Source organism: Cherax quadricarinatus, chromosome 75 (assembly GCF_038502225.1).
Source record: "Cherax quadricarinatus isolate ZL_2023a chromosome 75, ASM3850222v1, whole genome shotgun sequence".
Classification (NCBI taxonomy): Eukaryota; Metazoa; Arthropoda; class Malacostraca; order Decapoda; family Parastacidae; genus Cherax; species Cherax quadricarinatus.
Genome location: NC_091366.1, coordinates 58,550 through 81,500, shown reverse-complemented (window position 1 = coordinate 81,500; position 22,951 = coordinate 58,550). Strand labels below are relative to the sequence as shown.

The 22,951-nt window shown below is 37.5% G+C and overlaps 2 protein-coding genes across 11 annotated transcripts; one reads left to right on the top strand and one right to left on the bottom strand.

The window, feature by feature from the left end:
• Window positions 1–957: 957 nt before the first annotated feature.
• Window positions 958–8,225, top strand: LOC128705589 (uncharacterized). 10 transcript variants are annotated; one of them, XM_070100846.1, is made up of 3 exons: window positions 958–982; window positions 5,958–6,164; window positions 8,067–8,225. In XM_070100846.1, the coding sequence occupies exons 1-3, from the start codon at window positions 961–963 to the stop codon at window positions 8,141–8,143; spliced, it is 306 nt and encodes a 101-aa protein (XP_069956947.1). In that variant the 5' UTR covers window positions 958–960; the 3' UTR covers window positions 8,144–8,225. The 10 variants fall into 10 exon arrangements, 1 of the variants encoding a protein (XP_069956947.1); XR_011394099.1 differs by lacking the exon at window positions 958–982 and adding an exon at window positions 1,155–1,173; XR_011394100.1 differs by lacking the exon at window positions 958–982 and adding an exon at window positions 1,857–1,875.
• Window positions 8,221–22,564, bottom strand: LOC128691856 (RNA transcription, translation and transport factor protein). The gene is made up of 5 exons (XM_053780784.2): window positions 22,363–22,564; window positions 20,120–20,344; window positions 12,812–12,928; window positions 10,298–10,437; window positions 8,221–9,108 (listed from the first exon to the last, which is right to left on the bottom strand). The coding sequence occupies exons 1-5, from the start codon at window positions 22,421–22,423 to the stop codon at window positions 8,905–8,907; spliced, it is 747 nt and encodes a 248-aa protein (XP_053636759.2). The 5' UTR covers window positions 22,424–22,564; the 3' UTR covers window positions 8,221–8,904.
• Between the last annotated feature and the right edge of the window lie 387 nt (window positions 22,565–22,951).

Below are 22,951 nucleotides of genomic sequence, written 5' to 3'. Positions count from 1 at the left end.
ACAAGAAAGTGTTGAGAAGCGTCTTCTTAATTATTATTATAATAATAATACTAATAATGATAATAATAATAATAACAATAATATATTTATTATTTTCTGCAGTATACATGTAATGTAGTTTATATGTAATAGATATTGTTAAGTCATAAAAGAAACTCACTGTATATAGTGTATTTCATGCAGTTAATTAGTATATAAATTTATTTAGGCACAGGTATATATAACTACAATTATCATACATAATATAAATTACCAAGCAGGATAACCCAAAAAAAAAGTCAGAGAAAGTGACTTATTTCCATTGGGGTCTTGGGTATAATAGTGGCCATACCCGGTTACACATTATCTAATGGTTATAATTATAACCATAATTTTTCAAAGGGTAGAGAGATAAGCCAGTGGAAGGTCTCGGTCAGATGACCAAAAGCTCCAGCTGTGGTTATCATAAGACTAAGACCCACGTCAGAAAACACTTATCTTTTTTTTGTAATAAACCTCATCTATCATGAAAAAATGGTATGATGACTGGAAAACGACATTTATGTACGGTTGAGGACATTTATTAGAGGTAACGTTAAGCTACCAGTGGATTCTTCAGTCCTAATAGTTTGATAATAAGATGTTATCTCCATTATAGAATAATAATAAGATATTATCACCTTTATATTATAATAATAAGGTAAAAGGACACCAATGGAAATAAGTCACTGACTTTTTTTTTTGGTTATCCTGGTGGGTAATTTACATTATATATGATAATTATACTTATGTGTACCTGTACCTAAATAAACTTATTGAAGAAGCTACTAATGTCCAAACGTTTCCTTTAATTAATGTCCTGAACTGTATACGTGTTTTTTTTCACATTACCGAGCCATATATCAATATTTGCACCAATAACTCACTACAGTTGTGACCAGGTGTGGAAGTGTAAATTGCTCATTACACTATAATTTGTTCATGATTGTAGCCATGTATAAACGTAAGTAACCATTCTTACAGTATTCATTACCTTTGTAACTTGTGAGTTCATTACCTTTGTACCTAGTTCAGCTATCAAAACTTTGGAGTCCAGTCCCTGGACCCATTACGTACCTCTGTAATCTGTAAATACCTTTGTAACTTGTCATGATTGTGACCAGACCTACCTGGAGTTCATTACCTTTGTAAATTGTGAGTTCATTACCTTTGTAAATTGTGAGTTCATTACCTTTGTAACTTGCTCAGCTATCAAAACTTTGGAGTCCAGTCCCTGGACCAATTATGTACCTCTGTAATCTTTTGACTACCGCCCACAGGATGGGTATGGGGTGACTACCGCCCACAGGATGGGTATGGGGTGACTACCGCCCACAGGATGGGTATGGGGTGACTACCGCCCACAGGATGGGTATGGGGTGACTACCGCCCACAGGATGGGTATGGGGTGACTACCGCCCACAGGATGGGTATGGGGTGCATAATAAACATATTAAACTAACTAACCTAGCCATAATGAGACGTGTACTGATCCAGTCACTGACTGGATCATCCTGGTGGGTAATTTACACATATATTACTGTACATGTGTAACTGTGTGGCTGTACCTAAATAAACTTACATTGTGTCTTGTGGTACAAACTGCTGATTTGGAGGCAGGATCCATGTATAACATTAAGAAGAGGCAGGATAAAGCTCTTGGACCAAGGGCAGAATTGATCTAGTAGCGACTAGTGAATTAAATTTAATATTTTTATTATACACACCATATACCCATCTTGTGGGTGGCAGTCAAAAAGATTACAGAGGTACATAATGGGTACTGGGCACCAGAGTTCTGATAACTAAACAAGTTATAAAGGTAATGAACCATTTACACCTCCACACCTGTCAGAGGTATGTAAGTTTATTCAGGTATACACAAATAAGGTTATACAGATTATCATACATAGCAACATATGTGTAGAGAAACTGGGATAACAAAAATAAGTCAAAGTGACTTATTTCCATTGGGGTCCTTGGGGGTACATAATGGGTCCAGGGAATTATAATCAAAACTAGGCGCTAAACTCACAAGGGTCATACAACACTGCTAAGAGGCGGGGGCCAGGAGCTGTGACTCAACCCCTGCAACCACAAATAAGCTAGTTCCTGCCTTCACTACAGTAAGCTGAACAGTTTTCTACCATAAGAGTGATCATACGACGGGCACAGCACACTACTTTCTCAATTTTTAATATTATTTAAGATATACCATGGTGTAACAGTGGACTAAATATACTACTAGTAAGTGGATACCAATAATAACATAAAATAAGTGTAGAGTCATAAATAAAGTCACATAATCCAGCAAATATAACTAGAACACTTCCCAGGCCACAACAACTAGCAGTGTTAAGTAAGAAATTTGATGATTAATACACATGTTCAGCAGCTTTTATTGATGAAACTTTACGCCTACACAGTAGGCTTCTTCAGTCAAATACAGTCAGTCAGTGTAGCAGTGAAGAATTGATGTAATCAGTCCATAAACCTGGAGAAGAGTTCAACTTCATGGTGAACAACCTCAGCCACTATTACCATGGTGAACAACCTCAGCCACTATTACCATGGTGAACAACCTCAGTCACCATTACCATGGTGAACAACCTCAGTCACCATTACCATGGTGAACAACCTCAGTCACCATTACCATGGTGAACAACCTCAGTCACCATTACCATGGTGAACAACCTCAGTCACCATTACCATGGTGAACAACCTCAGTCACCATTACCATGGTGAACAACCTCAGCCACTATTACCATGGTGAACAACCTCAGTCACCATTACCATGGTGAACAACCTCAGTCACCATTACCATGGTGAACAACCTCAGCCACCATTACCATGGTGAACAACCTCAGCCACTATTATCATGGTGAACAACCTCAGCCACTATTACCATGGTGAACAACCTCATCTGCTGCCACCATAGTAAACACAACCTCAGCCACCACTACTATGGTGAACACAACCTCAGCCACCACTACCATGGTAACAACCTCAGCCACCACTACCATGGTAACAACCTCAGCCACCACTACCATGGTAACAACCTCAGCCACCACTACCATGGTAACCTCAGCCACCACTACCATGGTAACCTCAGCCACCACTACCATGGTAACAACCTCAGCCACCACTACCATGGTAACAACCTCAGCCACTGCTACCATGGTGAACACAACCTCAGCCACCACTACCATGGTGAACACAACCTCAGCCACCACTACCATGGTAACAACCTCAGCCACCACTACCATGGTAACAACCTCAGCCACCACTACCATGGTAACAACCTCAGCCACTGCTACCATGGTGAACACAACCTCAGCCACCACTACCATGGTGAACACAACCTCAGCCACCACTACCATGGTAACAACCTCAGCCACCACTACCATGGTAACAACCTCAGTCACCACTACCATGGTAACCTCAGCCACCACTACCATGGTAACAACCTCAGTTACTCCTACCATGGTGTCAAGTTCCACAGAGACAAAACAAAAAAAAAAATTGCTTTTCAGCTCCATAATGATGCTTCAAATAAATCCAGTGGTGTCATTTAACATTCTACTGTAACTGGGAATGGAAGATGAATAATAATCAGAATGCAGATTCTGGAGTAGAAAAACTTTTAAATTCCATGAACTATATAGCCCTTTTTAAGGCAAATGAACCCTCTCCTTCCTCTCAGTTATTAAAACTGTATACAAACTTATCTTCTTGGTACAGTTGGAATTAATCTTGCGGTGCCCCATGGCCTGGTAGGCAAAATTCTCACTTCACGCTGAATGTCCATGGGTCGATCCCTGGCAAGGGTGGAAACATTGGGCATGTTTCCTTACACCTGTTGTCCTCTTCACCTAGCAAGCAAGTAGGTACCTGAGTGTTAGTCGACTGGTGTGGTCGAATCCAGGGGGACAAGATTGAGGACTTAAGTGGAAATAAAACAAGACAGTCCCTTGATGATGCCCTGCCTTTCTTGGTTGGCTAACCCTCTAGGGTTAAAAATCTGAACAAAAATCTGATCATAAGCAACATTCTTGAAGCTCAAGCCATCATCCTACCCTGCAGTGCTGTATCACCTCTGTGAGTTTGATGCTCAGATCAGATCATAAAAATAATAATTAAGCCATCGTCAGTAGCTGTCCAACAGACATTTATCCTAATTGCCTTTATTTGGACCTACTATCCCTGCAGAAATAACTCAACAATAAAATCACTTAAAAATACAGATACAGGTAGTATTGTAAATGAAATACCCAAAAAATCAACAGAAAAAAGCTACATAAGTATTATATCCAGCTATATTATTATAATCATAACCATATGCTAAACCCATGAGGGTCATACACCATCTTCAGCCATAGTAATACTCTTCACCAAATTATTTAAGGAACAAACCTTTCTAGGTGCTCTCAGTGAGCCCAGTTAACACCCACCCACATAGGTGGTGATTCAACTGATGTGTATATGTAATTACAAACCAGTCTCAAATCTTCCAGTACTGTCAAATTATCTGAGAAATTAATACACAAGTACTGTACACTAACAACACTCTCCTACTAAAGCTAACCAGGATTTCAATCTGGAGGGCTAACTCAGTAATATTTCAATCTGAGAGGGGGACTTAACAATCAGATGGAAACATAAACACTTATGCAGTTTAATGTGATCCTTTATTGACGTTTCGCCCACACAGTGGGCTTTTTCAAGTCACAAACAGATCTATTTTGTTTACAAAATCAAATTATTATAATCAAAAAGAAGTGCTAAGCCACAAGGGCTATACAGCTACAAAATCAAAGAAATCATCATTAAAAATGTGATTTTCAATATGAATATGAAATTTCTTGAACTATTATGCTTTCATGGCCACTAGTCAATGTAATCCAGCGAAAATTAGCCAATAATTGAACAATAAACTATTGGCATCTCGGGGGGCTTTAGCTTTCCCTGTGACTACCACTGACCACTATATTCCATCGTGCCCGCTGTATACCCTCACTAATGCCAGTCTTAAACTTTATCACATTTTTAATATGACACTTCATTAATTTGTTTTTAGCACATTGACTGTCTCCCACCAAGGCAGGGTGACCTGAAAAAGAAGAAACAAGCCATTACATACTAACACCCGGAACTAAAACGTATCAAAATATTCGAAAATGAACTTAAAAAGAGGTGCAAGGGATCTCAAGACTGAAGAGATAAGATAAGATAAGATTTCGTTCGGATTTTTAACCCCGGAGGGTTAGCCACCCAGGATAACCCAAGAAAGTCAGTGCGTCATCGAGGACTGTCTAACTTATTTCCATTGGGGTCCTTAATCTTGTCCCCCAGGATGCGACCCACACCAGTCGACTAACACCCAGTGTAAGGAAACGTGTCAAATGTTTCCACCCGCCGGGAATCGAACCCAGGCCCTCCGTGTGTGAAGCGGGAGCTTTAGCCACCAGGCCACCGGGCCCACTAACATAATGAGAAACCAATATTGTGTACCAGCACACTTGATGCAAACTCTACCTTTTTTCTGGTAACCCCAGGAATCTATCTTTATCCTTTATTAATTTTTATATAATGTTATCTCTTAGCTTCCTTCTCCAATTATGCCATTTTCATTATTTTTCTACATTTTTGTTTGTTCTTTCTTCCTCCTCTTTTTGTTTGTTCCCATCAGTAAAACAGGCCCCATATCTCCATAATGTTAATTTAAATAAGAATTCTCAAGAATTATTATATTTGGAAAGCTTCTCTTATCATATATGTACCAAAAGGCTGCATTTCTCAACTTGTTTAAAAAAAAAAAGCAATGATGGCCTATGCTGTCGAATACATTACTGATTATAGTGAAATTTTACATATATGATATTGTACTGTTATAATTATATAATACAGTATGATAATTTTGTAATTCAACTTTTTTTCAGATCTAAATATTTTGAGATCTACATCTGTTGGTATGACGGTTGGCAGAAAATTTACAGACAAGGAAGTGTCACAGGTGTCCGAAGATTGTTTGGCTTGTCGGCTGGTTGGTGGCGGTGGTTGCCTTGGAGCTTCTCTCTATGTGGCGTATCATGGATCAAGGAATACAAATCTCATTGGGAGATCGCTCACCTTTTTACTTGGTGCAGGTGATTATTTTGCACTTGGTACTATAAACCTCATGTAACACAATAGCATCAGTGTGTTAATGTAACTTGTTTTGTAGCCAGGTACTTGGTCTGGGACCAGGGCATGAGGGTGCTGGTCACTGAACACTCTCCAGGTAATATACAATTGAATGAAAGATGGGCAAAGTGGCATAGGAAATGGCATCTTTGGCATGCATGGAAAAATTTACAAGTACATGTACAAGATTTCAATGATTAATGTGTAAAGTGAGAATAAATAACCAGCTGAATGAAGATATTTATAAAATTACTTCAGTAATAGTTAAGGGTATACAGAATTTATTATTATGATTGTGAAATAGATTTACACGGCTGATGGTAAAAGTGGAAATAACACAGAACATATTAGTTGTCTTGTTAATGTAATAATTCATCCAACCTGCCACAAAAAATCTTTTGAGAGACAAGACTTGCCTGAAGGATTCCTGGAGGATACCTGAAGAGTGCTGTTAGGGGTCAATGCCCCCTATTCCAGACCTGGCTCCTTGGTGGATCAAGGCCTGATAAACCAGGCTGTTACTACTGGCTATTCAGTTCACATAATACAAGTATGGCAGGAAGATGTTGTCTGTAAAGTAAGCCTCTATTTATAGATTAATTTCCACTGTAACAACTTTTGCTGTAAAATACAACAAAGCATAGTCTGTAAATAAAGGTTTGCTCAGCACAGTCTACCACGACCTGCTACAAATTCCATCTATTATGTTTTCATGGCTTTTGCTCCTGAGAACTAAAGCATCCTATAGCTTTTATTATAATAATTATAATCATGGGGGAGCACTAAACCCATAGGGTTATACAGTGCATGTGGGGGGAGGGGGATAGAAGGTATTCAGGCTCAATTCAGGAAACTGGAGCACAGATCCAATTGACTAGATCAAGAGCCCCTCGCCAGCATCAAGGAACCTCCCTTGAAGGGTATAGCTTTTGTGCAAGTTCATATTTGAAATTTTTTTTTTGTACTACTGTACAATTAACCCAAGAATATTTTTATAATAATGGTATATGTACATATAGTCCTCCACAGGAAAGTGGAAAAGAATCTTTCCTCTTTAAGCCATGCGTGTCATAAGAGGCGACTTAAATGCCAGTAGCAAGGGGATAGTATCCCCTTTTCCTGTATAAATTGCTGGTAACCCCTTCTGTATAAATTACTAAATTTAAAAAGAAAATTTAGTTACCCTGCCTTGGTGGGATATGGCTGGTTTGTTGAAAAAAAAATTTAGTTTCTTTTTTTCGGGTCACCCTGCCTCACCCAGCCAGTGTTAAAAAACAAAAAATATACATGTATATATATATATACATGTAGTACCGACAAGTAGATTAAAACAATTGTGCAACAGTCGAGTATATTGTCAAAATGTTTTGCCTGCTCACCAGGCTTCTTCAGTCATATACAGAAGTGACTAATAATGGAGACAGCCATAATGAAGAGGTTAATGAGGTGATCAGTCCCTCAGCTTTGATTAGTGTTCAGCTCTATAGCCTTGATCATTGGTTGTGGCTATGGACCAATGATAGAGGCTATGGTGATGAACATGTATCACCACCTCAATTTATATTTTTAAAGGCTAAAAGACTGATCACCTCGTATACAGCTCCTGGGTGAATGGGTACATTTAGGTTCGATCTAAGGACAGGGTATGCCCAGTTTCATAGATCCAGACCCCTTGCCAGCTCTAAGGAATTACCCTTGAAGGGTCTCCTAGCCAAGTTTTACTGAATATGTAGATCAGCTCTTTGAGATAGAATTTTTTTTCATGTAACAGGCTATTTGTATTGATGTTTACAATGTAATATTGGCTTGCTTTGAGAACCTGTATTGAAAAGTTTTGAATAAGCAAATCTAATCTTATATTTCAGCACTTGCTGGAGTGGGCATAACAAGGTTATTGAGACTTCCACCATTTGATAAGAGTAAGTGGAAACATCAGTCATAACTAAGATGAATTGGAAAGAGCAAGTGAACAGCTTATTGTATACAAGTGTTGAAAATATGTATAAATAAATGAAACAATATTGGATATGTTTTATTTTTCAAGTCCTTATTAATTACTGCATAAACAATGAGGCAGGCACAGACATTTTATTCATAACATTAGGGTGACTACATAAGAGATACTTCACTGAACAATTCTGAATCACATTTTCAGGATCTACTTTTATCACAGGAGTATACAGAATATATTGGAAAAAGTTTAAGCTTGGTTATATTGTTCAAAATGGTGGTGTGCACGCACAATTTTAAACAACTATAATTTACAAAATTTGAGCATTTACTAATGTTAAAACATTATTAAATGTTCTAACACTGGAAGTTGTCATGTTAAACCCCAAAATTAGCTGAAGGGTGTTTATTACATATATTTGGCATGAGTTTATATCACTAACCATTATGTCAATAGTAAACATAAATTAGATGTAGCAACACAAGGCGCACGTAACAACTACGGAATGCCATCAAGCACATCTGGTCAAATATATTTTTTACCTTTAAGATAACTGCTCTGTCAAGGGTTTCTCTGTCTTGTTCAACGTAGTATCGGGTCACTTGTCAAACTGTATAGGGATGTGCCCCATTTCTCTACATTATATCTATGAATATATCTTAGTAAAAACTCTCTTCTGACATGGGAAGTGAATATCAATTAGTGTAACGTTATTCAGTTATAGTCTGGCCAAATGTTTAGGAGTGTGAGCATTAACGCCCCACTTTACCCAGCTTTGTATCAGTCTTCGGATTTGCAGTTATGGTCTGTACGGAAACTATGCATTCATTTATTTTTGTTTGAAGTTCTCGAAGATCGTGAATGTAAATTAACCTTAATGCTTTTCCAGCATTATTAAGGACGTAATCTCCAGTTTCAAAGCCCAAGTCGGCTTCAAAGATGGGGTAAGATTTGCCCTGTAAAGAGTTAAGATTTGTTTACCAATAAATACATAACACTGAGTTTATGATGAAGAAACCAGAATAATATGAATGGTACATGTCAATTCATTCTTGGATTTAAGAGTCACTACCATAAACTTGATAGTTCAGTGTATGACATTTTACTGAATATTTAATGAGAAAGATGGCATTTTACAACAAAGTGTGGCTATGGTTGTACTGTACTTGAATTTTTTTTACACTTAATTAGAACCTAATTACATTATTAGTGTAAAAGGAAATTGGGATTACTAAATGCAATAACTATGTAAAAAAGTTAACTGCTCAGTCAGTCAACACACTTCTTGTGAACTTAGTAATTTTCAGACTTGGTTAATTTCAGCATTCTAGGAAATTAACAAAAATACAAATCCATGCAGGCCCCATTTGAATAGATAATAAATCCTGGAAACATAAACACATATGCAGTTTAATGTGATCCTTTATTGACAACGTTTCGCCCACGCAGTGGGCTTTTTCAAGTCATACATGACTTTTTCAAGTCATACATGACTTGAAAAAGCCCACTGTGTGGGCGAAACGTTGTCAATAAAGGATCACATTAAACTGCATATGTGTTTATGTTTCCAGTGTGTCGGTATTTTATACCATTTATTTTCATAATAAATCCTTTAAAAAATGACGCTGTATAGCCCTTGTGGCTTAGCGCTTCTTTTTTATTATAATAATATTTTAAAAAATGACACTGTTCATCAAAAATATGGCATCTTTAAATGTAGCCCCTACATCTAATAATAATAATGACCATTTGCATAATTTCACCTTTTTTTTTTTAATGCAAGTTAAAAAAAATCCAAGACACCATGCAATGAAAAAAAATACTTAGCCTTAGTAAAAACAAATGTAACAAGTTTCCATGCTCAATTTGAAAAAGGTTTTACTGAAGCACTTACAAATTTCAGAATGCTTAGTCAGCTGTGGAAGCTGCTTACATAAAAACCAGAATCCATATAAATGTATGTCTCAAAAACTTGATTAATCTTATTCTATTATCACCTAGATTTCAAAAATACTCACCCACATTTGGCATTTTCTCTTGCACGCACTCATTTTGGTAATATTTTTGAAATTTGGCAAGGCAAGTTAGAAATAAATTAATAATTCTTGTTATACAACATTGTTAAAAATCAGTCAGATAACATACTTGATGGATTACTTCACCAGGGTTCTGTATGGCTTCTGCTGACAGTCTTGTGCTAACAAGTTTACTTAGAGCCTTCAGAGTTATGAGGTGGTCAGGGTGCTGCGTTATGTTTAGCTGCTTTGCCAGTCGGTTTATTCCATCTGTAAAGAAAAATAAATCTTGTAATGTTCAAGGATGGACATCATTAAGAATAAAGAAATGAAGAAATACACTGCCTTATAAGGCAAACAAGCACCATGAGGTCAGGCTCTTGAGAAAGACGGGTCATCTATGAGGTCAGGAAAATGTGAGATCAAGTATAGGAGAGGTCATATACTGGTGAGAGTAAAAGGAGGGGGACGACTTTTTCATTTTAACTTAACAGTTGTCTCCAGCCAAGGCAGGGTGACCCAATGATAACATGTTCACTCATTTGCTGTCTTTCCAGAAATGTGCTGACATCACAATCAGATTACCCGTCTGACTTTAACACCCCCACCCCACCTCCAGAGTGCAGGCACTGCCCTTCCCACCTCCAGGACTCTTAAGTCTGGCTAACTGGTTTCCCCTGAATACCTTCATAGAAGAAACCATGCTCACACTCCAACAGCAAGACCGTTAAATAACATCTGCCTCCATGCACTCCTCTTAACATGCTCACACAAGCCTGCTGGAAGCTTAAGCCCCTCCAACCATTCCTGGGATGATCCCTCTTCTCCTACCTTCCACCCTAGATTTATACACCCTGTCACCATATCCCTCTCCACATGCTCAAACCACCTCAATCCCTCCTCAGCCTCTGGTCACCCATATTGCATTTTCATTTCTTTGCTCTGACTTCTCTGCATATTCACATCACTCAATGTCCAACAGGACTGTTGTTTATAATATGAATTATGGACAATGTGCACAACAGGTTCAGCCAACATGAACATCACACTTTTGCTCAACTGTACTGGAGAGATGGTTCACTGTTGTTTCCAAAACTGTCTGGCCCTGTCATTTTCAAGGTGTAACATATGTGTTCTTCCTCAGTCTATAATGTGGGAATGAAGGCCCATTTGCTTTATAAGGTTGTGAATTTGCTCATTTCTGTATATTTGATAAAGCCCAGTTTTGGACAAAACTTTGTATTACAAGGATTCTCTGTCACCAGTAGCTTTATTTTAATTGTTGGCTTTTGCCATTGTCTGCCTGAAGCATTTAACTGGCTTGTTAATCATAAAAAACTGAAGAATTTTTTCTTAAGTTATGGAATATGCTTAACAGTTTGCAAATAGTGTGGGACAGAAAGAGCTTAAAACATTCAAGATGAAAAAGAGAAACTATTCAGAGGATATGAACCAGGCTAAAGAACAGTTGCAGGAAGACATGGATTACAATGAAAAGAAACAGGTAGAGGAACAAAATAAAACCTAGCTTATATTAATAATCAGAGGATCAACTTAACTGTAACAGGAATGTAACTGTTTCCTTAAAGCAGTCTAATAAACATGAAAATTACAATACTATATCCTGATCTCTATAACTCAATGCAAGATATCACAATACAGATACACACAGCCAAATATTTGCAAAAAGCACAATAATAACATCTAAAACTCCAACTGCCCCCATAGAAGAACCACGATCAACACTAAAAGATATTCAACTTCAGATAATTAAGAATAATTTAGCAGGGACATTACTAAACCTTTCCTTTTACACCAATTCTACCACCAAATCAGAATGCTCACGAAAAGGCTGCAACTCTAAAGCGTACCTAACTTTCCGGGGAGGGGTGGGAGTGGTCTTTATGCACAGTAAGTGCATGAGGGCCACATTTCTTCACAGCCATGGCACCTTTGGTATTCATAACCCAAGTCAGTATGACCCACAGCACCATTGTGATGAAGTGGCTGCCCAAGCTACTTCCTTTAAATAATAGCCAAATGGGCAAGTTTAAAGCATACCTTGAAATTCTCTAGACAAATAAAACTGTACTCTAAATTGCCAAGAAAATTTTACACAGGGCTTTGCTCCTAGAATGAACACAGTATCAGTTATAGAAAACAGGTAAGATTGATCCTTATATTATTTGCAACAAAAGATGTAAAAATATACAATAAGAAAAAATGAAAGTACGGTGTCCCATAGCTCAATCGATAGTGCACTCAGCTCACACACTGAGGTCTGGGAATCGATCCCTCGGTACGGCTGGAAAATATTAGAACGTGTTTCCAGAAGACACCTGCTGTCCAAGTTCACTCATCAGTAAAATAGGTGCCTGAGTGTTAGTTGACTGGTGTGGGTCACATCATAGGATAAAATTGACCTAATTTGTATAACAAGGGGCTTTCTATAGAGTAGTATGCCATTGATGTCAGATAGGCTTGTATACCGTGTACATGTACTTGTAGAAATAAAGATATTATAAATGAGCCATGTGATTATCCCTTATTCTAAACATGAATAATAGTTACTAAAAAATAACTCATGTTATTTATCTACTTAGTCACATACATATACAAAAATATTTATGATTGCTGTACTTACCTCTAAAGTCTGGGCTTTGAAAGTCTAATGCATCCAGAGGGTTGGTGTTGACAACTTTTGGGGCACTCTGTTGTCGGTTGCGTACATTCTCGCCAGTCTCGGATTTATATTTATCCGCTGCAACAAAGAAAACAATTTGTAGTTACAGTGTATTGTAAATCTGTTCACTATCCTGCGATCCATTTTTCAGGCATCTACCATTATCCAATTGTCTAATGTGATCAAGCAAAATTTGAGAGAAAAAAAAAAGAAATCCCCAAGCTAAATCCTTATTATTATCACCACAAAGTGTGTCAAATTCATATGGGTCAATAGTGTTCCAAGGCTGAAGGATGCTATTAGTGAAACATTGTAGTGTGACAAATGAACTTAAGGGCTAAAAAGGAAAACGAACTCGTGTAATAAGTCAGTCTTGACCAGAATAATAATGCCTGCATTAATAACAAGAACTACCCAATTTACCTTTTTTTTCACAAAGTTTCTCAAATCACCTTACTCTTCTTCCTAAGGTTACCCTTTGTTAATTTTTACTCTCCTAATCAATGCTTATTGAAATTAGTTCAAGATAATTATTATTACAGTACAGTGGACCCCCGGTTAACGATATTTTTTCACTCCATAAGTATGTTCAGGTGCCAGTACTGACCGAATTTATTCCCATAAGGAATATTGAGAAGTAGATTAGTCCATTTCAGACCCTAAAACATACACGTACAAACGCACTTACATAAATACACTTACATAATTGGTCGCATTCGGAGGTAATCGTTATGCGGGGGTCCACTGTATTCATATACAGTGGACCCCCGCATAACGATGGCATCACATAGCGATTATTTCGCATACCGCTTACTTTAATTGCAAAAATTTTGCCTCACATACCGCTTAAAAACCCGCTTACCGATTTTCGTCCGAGACGCGCTCACATGTTCCGCCGGTGGCATTGTTTACCAGCCAGCCTCCGCGGTAACATCCAAGCATACAATCGGAATATTTCGTATTATTACAGTGTTTTCGGTGCTTTTTCTGGAAAATAAGTGACCATGGGCCCCAAGAAAGCTTCTAGTGCCAACCCTACAGCAATAAGGGTGAGAATTACAATAGAGATGAAGAAAAAGATCATTGATAAGTATGAAAGTGGAGTGCATGTCTCCGAGCTGGCCAGGTTGTATAATAAACCCCAATCAACCATCGCTACTATTGGTGGTACAGCTGCTGCTGCTGCTGCACTGTCAGCTGCTGCTGCTGCTGCACTGTCAGCTGCTGCTGCTGCTGTAGCACCGTTGTTGGTGTGGCTTATTGAGAATACCAAGAAACAATTAACCCCAGAGGATTTGCCACCCAGGATAACCCAAAAAAGTCAGTGTCATCGAAGACTGTCTAACTTATTTCCATTGGGGTCCTTAATCTTGTCTCCCAGGATGCAACCCACACAAGTCGACTAACACCCAGGTGAACAGGGAAAAATGCCTGGAACTAGTGCTCATATTGGTGAATTTAAAGCCAGCAAAGGTTGGTTTGAGAGATTTAAGAATCGTAGTGGCATACACAGTGTGATAAGGCCTGTTCTGGAAGAAAATGCCAAACAGGACCTACAGTACTCAGGAGGAAAAGGCACTCCCAGGACACAGTGTCTCATCAGTCATTGCTGCATCTTCAATAAAGGTAAGTGTCATTTATTCTTCATTTAGAAGACTAGTACATGCACAATATATACTGTGCATGTACTACTCTACTATTGTGCATGTATCCTTCTCTTTGTGTGTGGGAAAATGTATATTTCATGTGGTAAAATTTTTTTTTTCATACTTTTGGGTGTCTTGCACGGATTAATTTGATTTCCATTATTTCTTATGGGGAAAATTCATTCACATAGCGATTATTTCGCATAACAATTACCCCTCTTGCACGGATTAAAATCGTTAACCGGGGGTCCACTGTACTGTACAGTACTGCGATTTGTAGAAAATGTCTACCATAAAATATTCAAAGTACACCATCTCATTCCAGTATCATGTTTCACTTCATAACTGAATATATCTATGCAGTAAGAGTCATAAGAATATAAACTCCAGGAGCCGAAATTCTAGTTTCCGTGTGAACCAAATGAATCCTTGCCAAACTCTCCAGTCTCAAATTATTAATCAACCAATATCTTAGAAACAAGAAATACTTTGAACTGCAGAAAATAAAAGAAAGTACAGTTAATTTAAAGGATTACCTAAGGTATGTTTCTTAAGCAATGACAGGAGTGGTGAAAATTGATAGGTTAGATGAGAATTGGGTTAGTAAGTGCCCATTTATTTGGCTCAGATCTAAAATATTGAAGATGATATCATACATTTAAGTTCTATCAGGACAACATTAAATAACCATGATTTAGACAATAACTTTTTTTTTTCAAATGTGGGGAGTGCTAAACCCATAGGGATCATACAGCACCTGGGGAATGGGAGAAAATCTGGTTCAATCCAAGGAAATGAAGGATGTTCAATTCCTTCGATCAAGAGCCTCTCACTGGCATCAAGGCAACCCCCCTCCCCCGAGAGGAGCTCTTAACCCTTATATAACCATGATAAAGCTGGTAACTGGTAAATAATCATGATATACATACTCAATCTCCATGGGGAAGTGTAACAGAATTCTTCCTCTGTAAGCCATGTGTGCCGTAAGAGACGACTAAAATGCCGGGAGCAAGGGGTTAGTAACCCCTTCTCCTGTATACGTACATACTAAATTTAATAAGAAAAATTTTCATTTTTCTTTTTAGGTCACCCTGCCTCGGTGGGGCATGTCCAGTTTGTTGTAAAAAAAATATATATATATACATACACTCAAAAGGAAAAACACACTTACTGAAGTTTTTAATGGTTTAATGTTTCACCCACAAGTAAAAAAAATTAAAAAAAACACTGTATGGGTGGGGCTCAAATTCATGGTAAGGGAGTTGTAAAACTCCAGGCTAGTGAGTAAGCCACTGGGTCAGTTGCCTACATTAACCCTTTCAGGGTCCAAGGCCCAAATCTGGAGTCACGCACCAGTGTCCAAGAATTTAAAAAAAAAAAATTTGTTATTTTTTCTTATGAAATTGTAGAGAATCTTTTTGTGAAGGTAATAAAACAAAAAGTACGAAATTTGGTGGAAAATTGACGAAATTATGCTCTCGCGAATTTTGATGTGTCAGCGATATTTACGAATCGGCGATTTTGCCGACTTTGACTCCTATTTTAGGCCAATTACATTATTCCAATCAACCAAATTCTTAGCTATTTCACTAGTATTACTTCTATTCTATCGATTGAGCACAAGAAATCGCCAAGTCAACTGTTTCAACTACAAAATAAAGTGATCGGAAATTGTTAATTTGGCCAATTTAACACAAAGTTCAAAATATTCCAATTTCTAAATAGGGTCCAGAATAAACAATGTAGGCATTCCTGGCACTAAACTAACATTTCCTCTGTTCATTAGTTATGTTTTGAGGCTTTACAAATAAATTCCATTTTGATTTTTTATTCACATAATGAATTTTTATTCACACCAAAAAATAGAAGATTTACTGTTATGCAATACTGTAATAATTGTATAAATATCATCACCATATTTGTGAATGTATATTAGACCCACCAGCTGGCGTGTATTAGATGTGTGAGGTCGTTTGTTTACTCTTGAATATCGGCAAAAATTTAACATTTCCGCTACTTTGAGCTCAGTTTCAAGCCATTTCCAGTGCTAAAACCAATCAAAATCATCTCTATTTCTGTAATATGTCTTCCATTCTATCAAATGAGACCAAGAAATCGCAAATACAACTATAAAAAACATACGAAAAAACACTGCAAAGTTGCTGTTTTAATCGAAAAATCATGATTTCAGTTTTTTTCTCTCATTATACACAGTGTGCTGCAGGATCTGTTTTATGTGGTGCACACATACCACATAGATGTATTCTCTCATATCTAGGCCCAAATGTACCACTCACAGTTTATCAGAGTGAGCTGAGCTCATGGCGTAGATCTACGGTTTGGACACTCACCGTAAAGCCGTAGATCTACGGGACGGACCCTGAAAGGGTTAAGATTCATCCAACTAGGTATATTTATGCACTATAGAGGTGTTAGCATGGGGCCCCACTGTGACCACAAATGCAAGTTTTTACAGATGGATCTCCCACAAGCATGGCCATGAGAATCTCTAGCTCATGTCCCCTCAAAGTCGTCATCATGACCTGCCATGAGTTTGAGCCCTACCCATACTGTGGTTTGTTTGCAATTGTCTTATTTCGATTTTGTGAGTCAACCACAAGTGAGCTTTACCAAGTACAGTATGTGATAAAGGCTATGATGGAAAAGTATGCACAAATAATATTTGTGATCTGATAAAGCCTAACTGTGTGGGCAAAATGTAATCAGTCAAGGATCACACTACTATAAATTTTTTTTCCTAAAGCATACTTGTGGGTGAAATGTACTATTAACCCTTTGACTGTCGCAACCCCCAATCCTGAGGTGTCTCCTGGTGTCGCAAAATTTAAAAAAAAAAAAAAAAAATGTTTTTCTTATGAAATGATAGAGAATCTTTTCCCGATTGTAATGACACCAAAAAAACGAAATTTGATGGAAAACTGACGGAATTATGCTCTTGCAAATTTAGCGACCTCGACAAATCGGCGATTTCGCCCACTTTGAGTCCTATTTTCGGCTAATTCCCTTGTTCCAGTCGCCCAAACTCATAGCTATTTCTTTAGAATTCCATTTTTTCTATCGATTGAGTACAAGAAACTGCCCATTTACCGATTTCAACTACCTAATAATGTGGTCAGAAATTTGCAATTTGGCCAATTTCACGAAAACTAAAAAATACGACAATTTCAAAATAAGGTCCAGAATGAACAATGCAGACATTCCTGGCTCTAAAATAACATTTTCTTTGTTCATCAGTTATGTCTCCAGGCCCCTCTGATATTACTCTTGCTTTCTATTTTGAATTTTTATTCAAACAAAAAATAGATTTACTATTATGCAGACTACTGCAATACTGTAATAATTGTATAAATAACATCAACCCATTCATGACTGCATATTAGAATGGCTAGTTGGACATTTATTGGACAATGGCATCATTTGTTCACTTTTGAACATTGGCAAAAATCAAACATTTCCCCTACTTTGAGCTCCATTTCTAGGTTATTTTTATAGTAAAATCAATCAAAATCACCTCTATTTCTATAATATGTTTTCCATTCTATCAAATGAGACCACGAAAACGAGAATACAACCATAAATACTATACGAAAATAGACCACAAAGTCGGCATTTTAATTAAAAAAAAACGGTCGGAGTTTTTTTTTTCTCATTATGCACTGCGTGCTCCAGGATTTTTTTTATATGGTGCACACTGACCACACAGACCCATTCTCTCTCATGTGGGCCTACCAGCTTTCTCCTGCTTGATTTGAAGCCGCTAGAATTTATGAGTATATATACGTCAAATACGGTACCTCGTACGACATATATATACGGCCACGACAGTCAAAGGGTTAAAGACCTCTGTGGAAAACTGCATTTAGCTGAATGTATCATTATATACATAACAGTAAATGAACATAGATAATTATTATTTATCAGTTAGACAAGTAGGAATTTGGGACACCATGGTCGCAAAAAAATGTCCCCCTTCGATACCTACCACTGTCATATCCACAAGTTGCTCTGGACCTATTAATTAAATGAATTATACATCTCCAGGAATACTGGTAAATATATAAATTTGTGGACTGTGTATTAAAATTAAAAAAAAAAGGATTATATATACACACATTTATATAACAGAAGGAAAATATCTTAATATCACTCACCAATTTGACTGGAAATCAAGGTGTATCATACTCAGAAAACCTCTGTCTATACATGAAAATAACAACTGGCCAGAGTTATAACATAACAGACTTATCCGAGGTTCCTGGAGCTGTCTTGTCCAATCGCCTGATATCTCAAGTTATGCAGGAATGCACATCCAACAATTTCGCCTCCTATTTGAGAGGTGTCAGCCCAATTTTAACCTCTAGAGCACGAAAATTCCCTCCCATTACACTAACGTTGTATCCAATTCAAATTAACAATGGTGACTGACCTCCCCAGCCACAGGTTTCCCATTTTCGATAACATACTTCTTTTAAAAATACAATATAGGGCATCTATTTACCTATAAATTACCATATTTCCGGAAAATATATACAGTATTTTCCACAACCTCACTGCATGGTCCTTTTACCAACTATGACAGAGCTGCTAATCATTAAATATCCATAATATAGCCCATTATAAGGCCTTGTCATGGACTGGGCCACAAAGGCAGGTCACTGCCTTTGTGTACTTTGGTGTTCCAGGGTGACCCCTGGATCACCAAGGTACAGCTGCCAGCTTAACACACCTAGAATCCCTACCTCCTAAAACTTTTTTTAATTTTTTGTTAATTCACTGTTATTTGCTAAAGCATTTCTCACTCACCGATTGCCTCATTCCTCCTGTTATGCTATTTCAAGAACCCTCACAGTATATTCAGAGCAATATAACTACATTTTCTGGCAATGCCCGTTTATAAAACCCACATTACACATGTACTTTGTTATTAATATATAGCAAGTTAAAAAAGTGAAAGTTTTCCTTTTTTTCTTTAGTCACCTTAACTCAGTGAGAGACAGCTGGTGTTAAAAAATATACTGTGATCTAATCACCATTCTGCAATCAGAAGGTTGGGTACATTCTTGTCTTGCACATTGAGTGTGCGTGGAAAAACTGGGCATGTTTCCTTACACCTACTGCCCCTGTTCACCTTGCAGAAAGTAGATACCTAGGTGTTAGTCGATGAATGTGGATTGCATCCTGGAGGGCATAACTTAAAATAAGACAGAGTCCCCAATGACATACTACTTTGAGTTATCCTAGGTGGCTAACCCTTTGGGTTAAAAATCCAAACAAATCTTAACATCATTTGAAGTATTCCTGTACAAGGTGCAGCATAAATTGCTTTGCTAAGATTTTTTTTATTTGACTGTACTAATTTTACAACAGCAATGGTACTTTAATATGCTGGATACAGTAGTAAGTTGATTAATATTTTTAGTTTATAGTAGTAGTACAAATTCCATTCTGTATTGTGGTTACCCCATTTTTTGTGTTACAGGGTTGCAGGAAGAACAGGAAATTATTCTCATTACAGTGACTTAAGCTGTGCCCTGTATTTAAAATGGATGATACCTGGAAGCATATTTTAAATAACATTTAGGCCAATAAATTAATGACATACCATTATCACCATACTCAAAGCGTACAGCAAGTCCCAGTAACCAATCTACTACAGCAGGTCGATCATTGGGGTTGGTTGGACAGTTCAGGCCTCCAAGATAACGTTTGTATGCTATGGGCCAGTCATTGGAATCGATAGCTTTTAGGTCACCACGGTCCTCAATCTTGTAATGCCTGATTTTCTGATCTTCGAGCCAAACTATAAGGTCACGAAAACTCTTATCATCTGCAAGAAATTAACATTAATTAATATACCAATGGGATCATCAAAAAATTAGTTTACTTTCATCCCAAGTTTACTAATTACTATAATCAATTTTTAAAAAAACAGGGAAATTAAGCAAATTAATATTACATAAACTTTGATTGATAGGGTTTGGTTACTAGGTTAGTTTTGATGGAAAATTTAAAATTCCTATATCAAAAACTTGCATAACATTAACCATTTTCCTTAGGGAGGGGGGCAAGGGTGGACATTAGGGTGATCCAAGCTATTATTCTTTACAATACATATACAACAAAATTAACATTTCCTATGTAACCTTTAAAACTAAAACTGAAGGGTATTATGGGAATACAGATGAAATTCTTACCATGTTATTTTACAAGCTACTGTATGTATGTATGTACTAGGTATAAATATACCTAAAAAAATACCTAGCTGGATGAATCTTATTGTAACCAGAGGTGTAACACTAATAATAGCGGCCGTGAAAATACACACTGGCCTGGAGTTTTACGACCTACTTGCCGCTTTTTTCAATCCCCACCCATACCATAGTCCGTTAAAGGTAGGTATGTCAGAAAACAGGACAAGCATTTCCTGCCACTGGTCTTAGTTATACAATGACCTGCAGCTGGAGCTTTTGGTCATATGACCATGACCTTCCACTGGCTTACCTCTTTAAAAATTATGATTAAGATTATAACCATTAGATCAGCTAAAAAGAGCCTCTGTCATGAAAGTAACTATGGCCTATGGGCGAGTCAAGTGTATCCTACCCTCAATCAACTGAGAACTCTGAAAATGACAATTTCCACGGCAAGATGAGGCCCAGGCACAAACATCCTTCTCAACATGCACATCTGGAGTTTACCTGGAGAGAGTTCCGGGGTGTCAACGCCCCCGCGGCCCAGTCTGTGACCAGGCTTCCTGGTGGATCAGAGCCTGATCAACCAGGCTATTACTGCAGGCTGCACGCAAACCAACGTACGAGCCACAGCCTGGCTGGTCAGGAACCGACTTTAGGTGCTTGTCCAGTGCCAGCTTGAAGACTGCCAGGGGTCTGTTGGTAATCCCCCCTATGTATGCTGGGAGGCAGTTGAACAGTCTTGGGCCCCTGACACTTATTGTATGGTCTCTTAACGTGCTAGTGACACCCCTGCTTTTCATTGGGGGGATGTTGCATGATGATTAACATTTACATACAGTACAATGTGTGCTTAAATGAGATGGTACATATTGTAGATTTCTTTTTCCCAGTGGCTAACTCTCACCAAAGTAGAGTGACCCCAAAGAAACAAATGGAGTCATAATACTTCATTCAATAGCTGCCTTGTAAAAAAAAATTGTGTGGACACAATTCAACTGGACAGTATGAAGTGCAATATCCTCACTCATAACATTGCAAAACCAATAACAGCACTAAACCCCACAATACTACATTCAACAGCTGCCTTGAAAAAAGTGTGGACACAACTGAACTGGCCCCAATGGAAATAAATCACTGACATTTTTTTGGTTATCCTTGGTAATTTACACTAAGTATTATAATTGTACTTATGTGTACCTGTACCTAAATAAACTAACTTACAGTCTGAATTTAAACATTCCCACATAAAGGTGTTAAACCAATAATACAATCCAAGATTAAAATAAATTCGTTTGAAGAATTTTGGATATTCTAGGTTAAGTCATCATAGCATTTCTCTTCGACACTTGACTATGATGTAAATGGTATAGTAAGATACATATATAAATATAAGTGACTTATATGAGGTGTAACACTAATAATTGCTGACGTGAAAATATACAAGTTTCTTCAGTGACAACGTAGCTGCTGGGAACTAATGAACTTCCTTGAAGAGCTATCAAACTTCAATTAATCATTATAGTGACAAAGGAACAAAGGTAGACATTCAAGCAGTGAGTTAAGATACGTAGTTACGACTGTGTGAGTTATATGTGCGTTGAGCCACATGTAATGTTTCAAGTATGTTGTTCACCTCACAGTCACAGCTTACCATTAACACTAAAGCTCTCAGGGTTCATGTAATCCAGTGCTGTCAGCTTCCTGCGGAACATGATGTGTGTAGGAGACTATAATATTGGTGAGATTATAATATACGAGAGATTATAATGATGGCAGCAGCAGCAACAGCAGCTGTGTGCAGCGTCAGTCCCCACCACCAGCAACAGCAGCAGCAGCAGCAGCAGCAGCCGGAATACTCACTTATCTGTCACGCCTACATTATTAACTTTATTATTACCATAATACTCATAAGTAACTTGATTTAGGTACAGGCACACATAAGTACAATTATCATACATTGTGTAAATAGCATAGGATAACCTAAAAAAAGGTCAAATAAAGGACCCCAGTCGAAATAAGTCATTTTATCTGCCTTTTTCGGGTTATCCTAGAGTACTTGTGCTTATGTGTACCTGTAATTAAATATAATCACTACCTTATATATACATAATGTATCGTTATTACATGTCTGAAACACCTATGTGCTGTCACAACCATTGTACAAATTAATAATACTATTTATATTCTGTAACATATTTTTAGTTCCACCTATTTATCACTTCACCTGGACACCTATTTAC

Bases quoted from the DNA above. Each gene is read 5' to 3' on its own strand.
- LOC128705589 (XM_070100846.1), top strand. From the start codon at position 961: ATGATTGTAGCCATGTATAAAC. The intron at 983-5,957 runs GTAAGTAACCAT...ACTTTTTTTCAG, and splicing joins GATTGTAGCCATGTATAAAC to ATCTAAATATTTTGAGATCT. The intron at 6,165-8,066 runs GTGATTATTTTG...CTTATATTTCAG, and splicing joins CACCTTTTTACTTGGTGCAG to CACTTGCTGGAGTGGGCATA.
- LOC128691856 (XM_053780784.2), bottom strand. From the start codon at position 22,423: ATGTTCCGCAGGAAGCTGACAGCACTGGATTACATGAACCCTGAGAGC. The intron at 12,929-20,119 runs GTATGTCATTAA...TCTTTGTTGCAG, and splicing joins CTTTGAGTATGGTGATAATG to CGGATAAATATAAATCCGAG. The intron at 9,109-10,297 runs GTATGTTATCTG...AACTCTTTACAG, and splicing joins CTGGTGAAGTAATCCATCAA to GGCAAATCTTACCCCATCTT.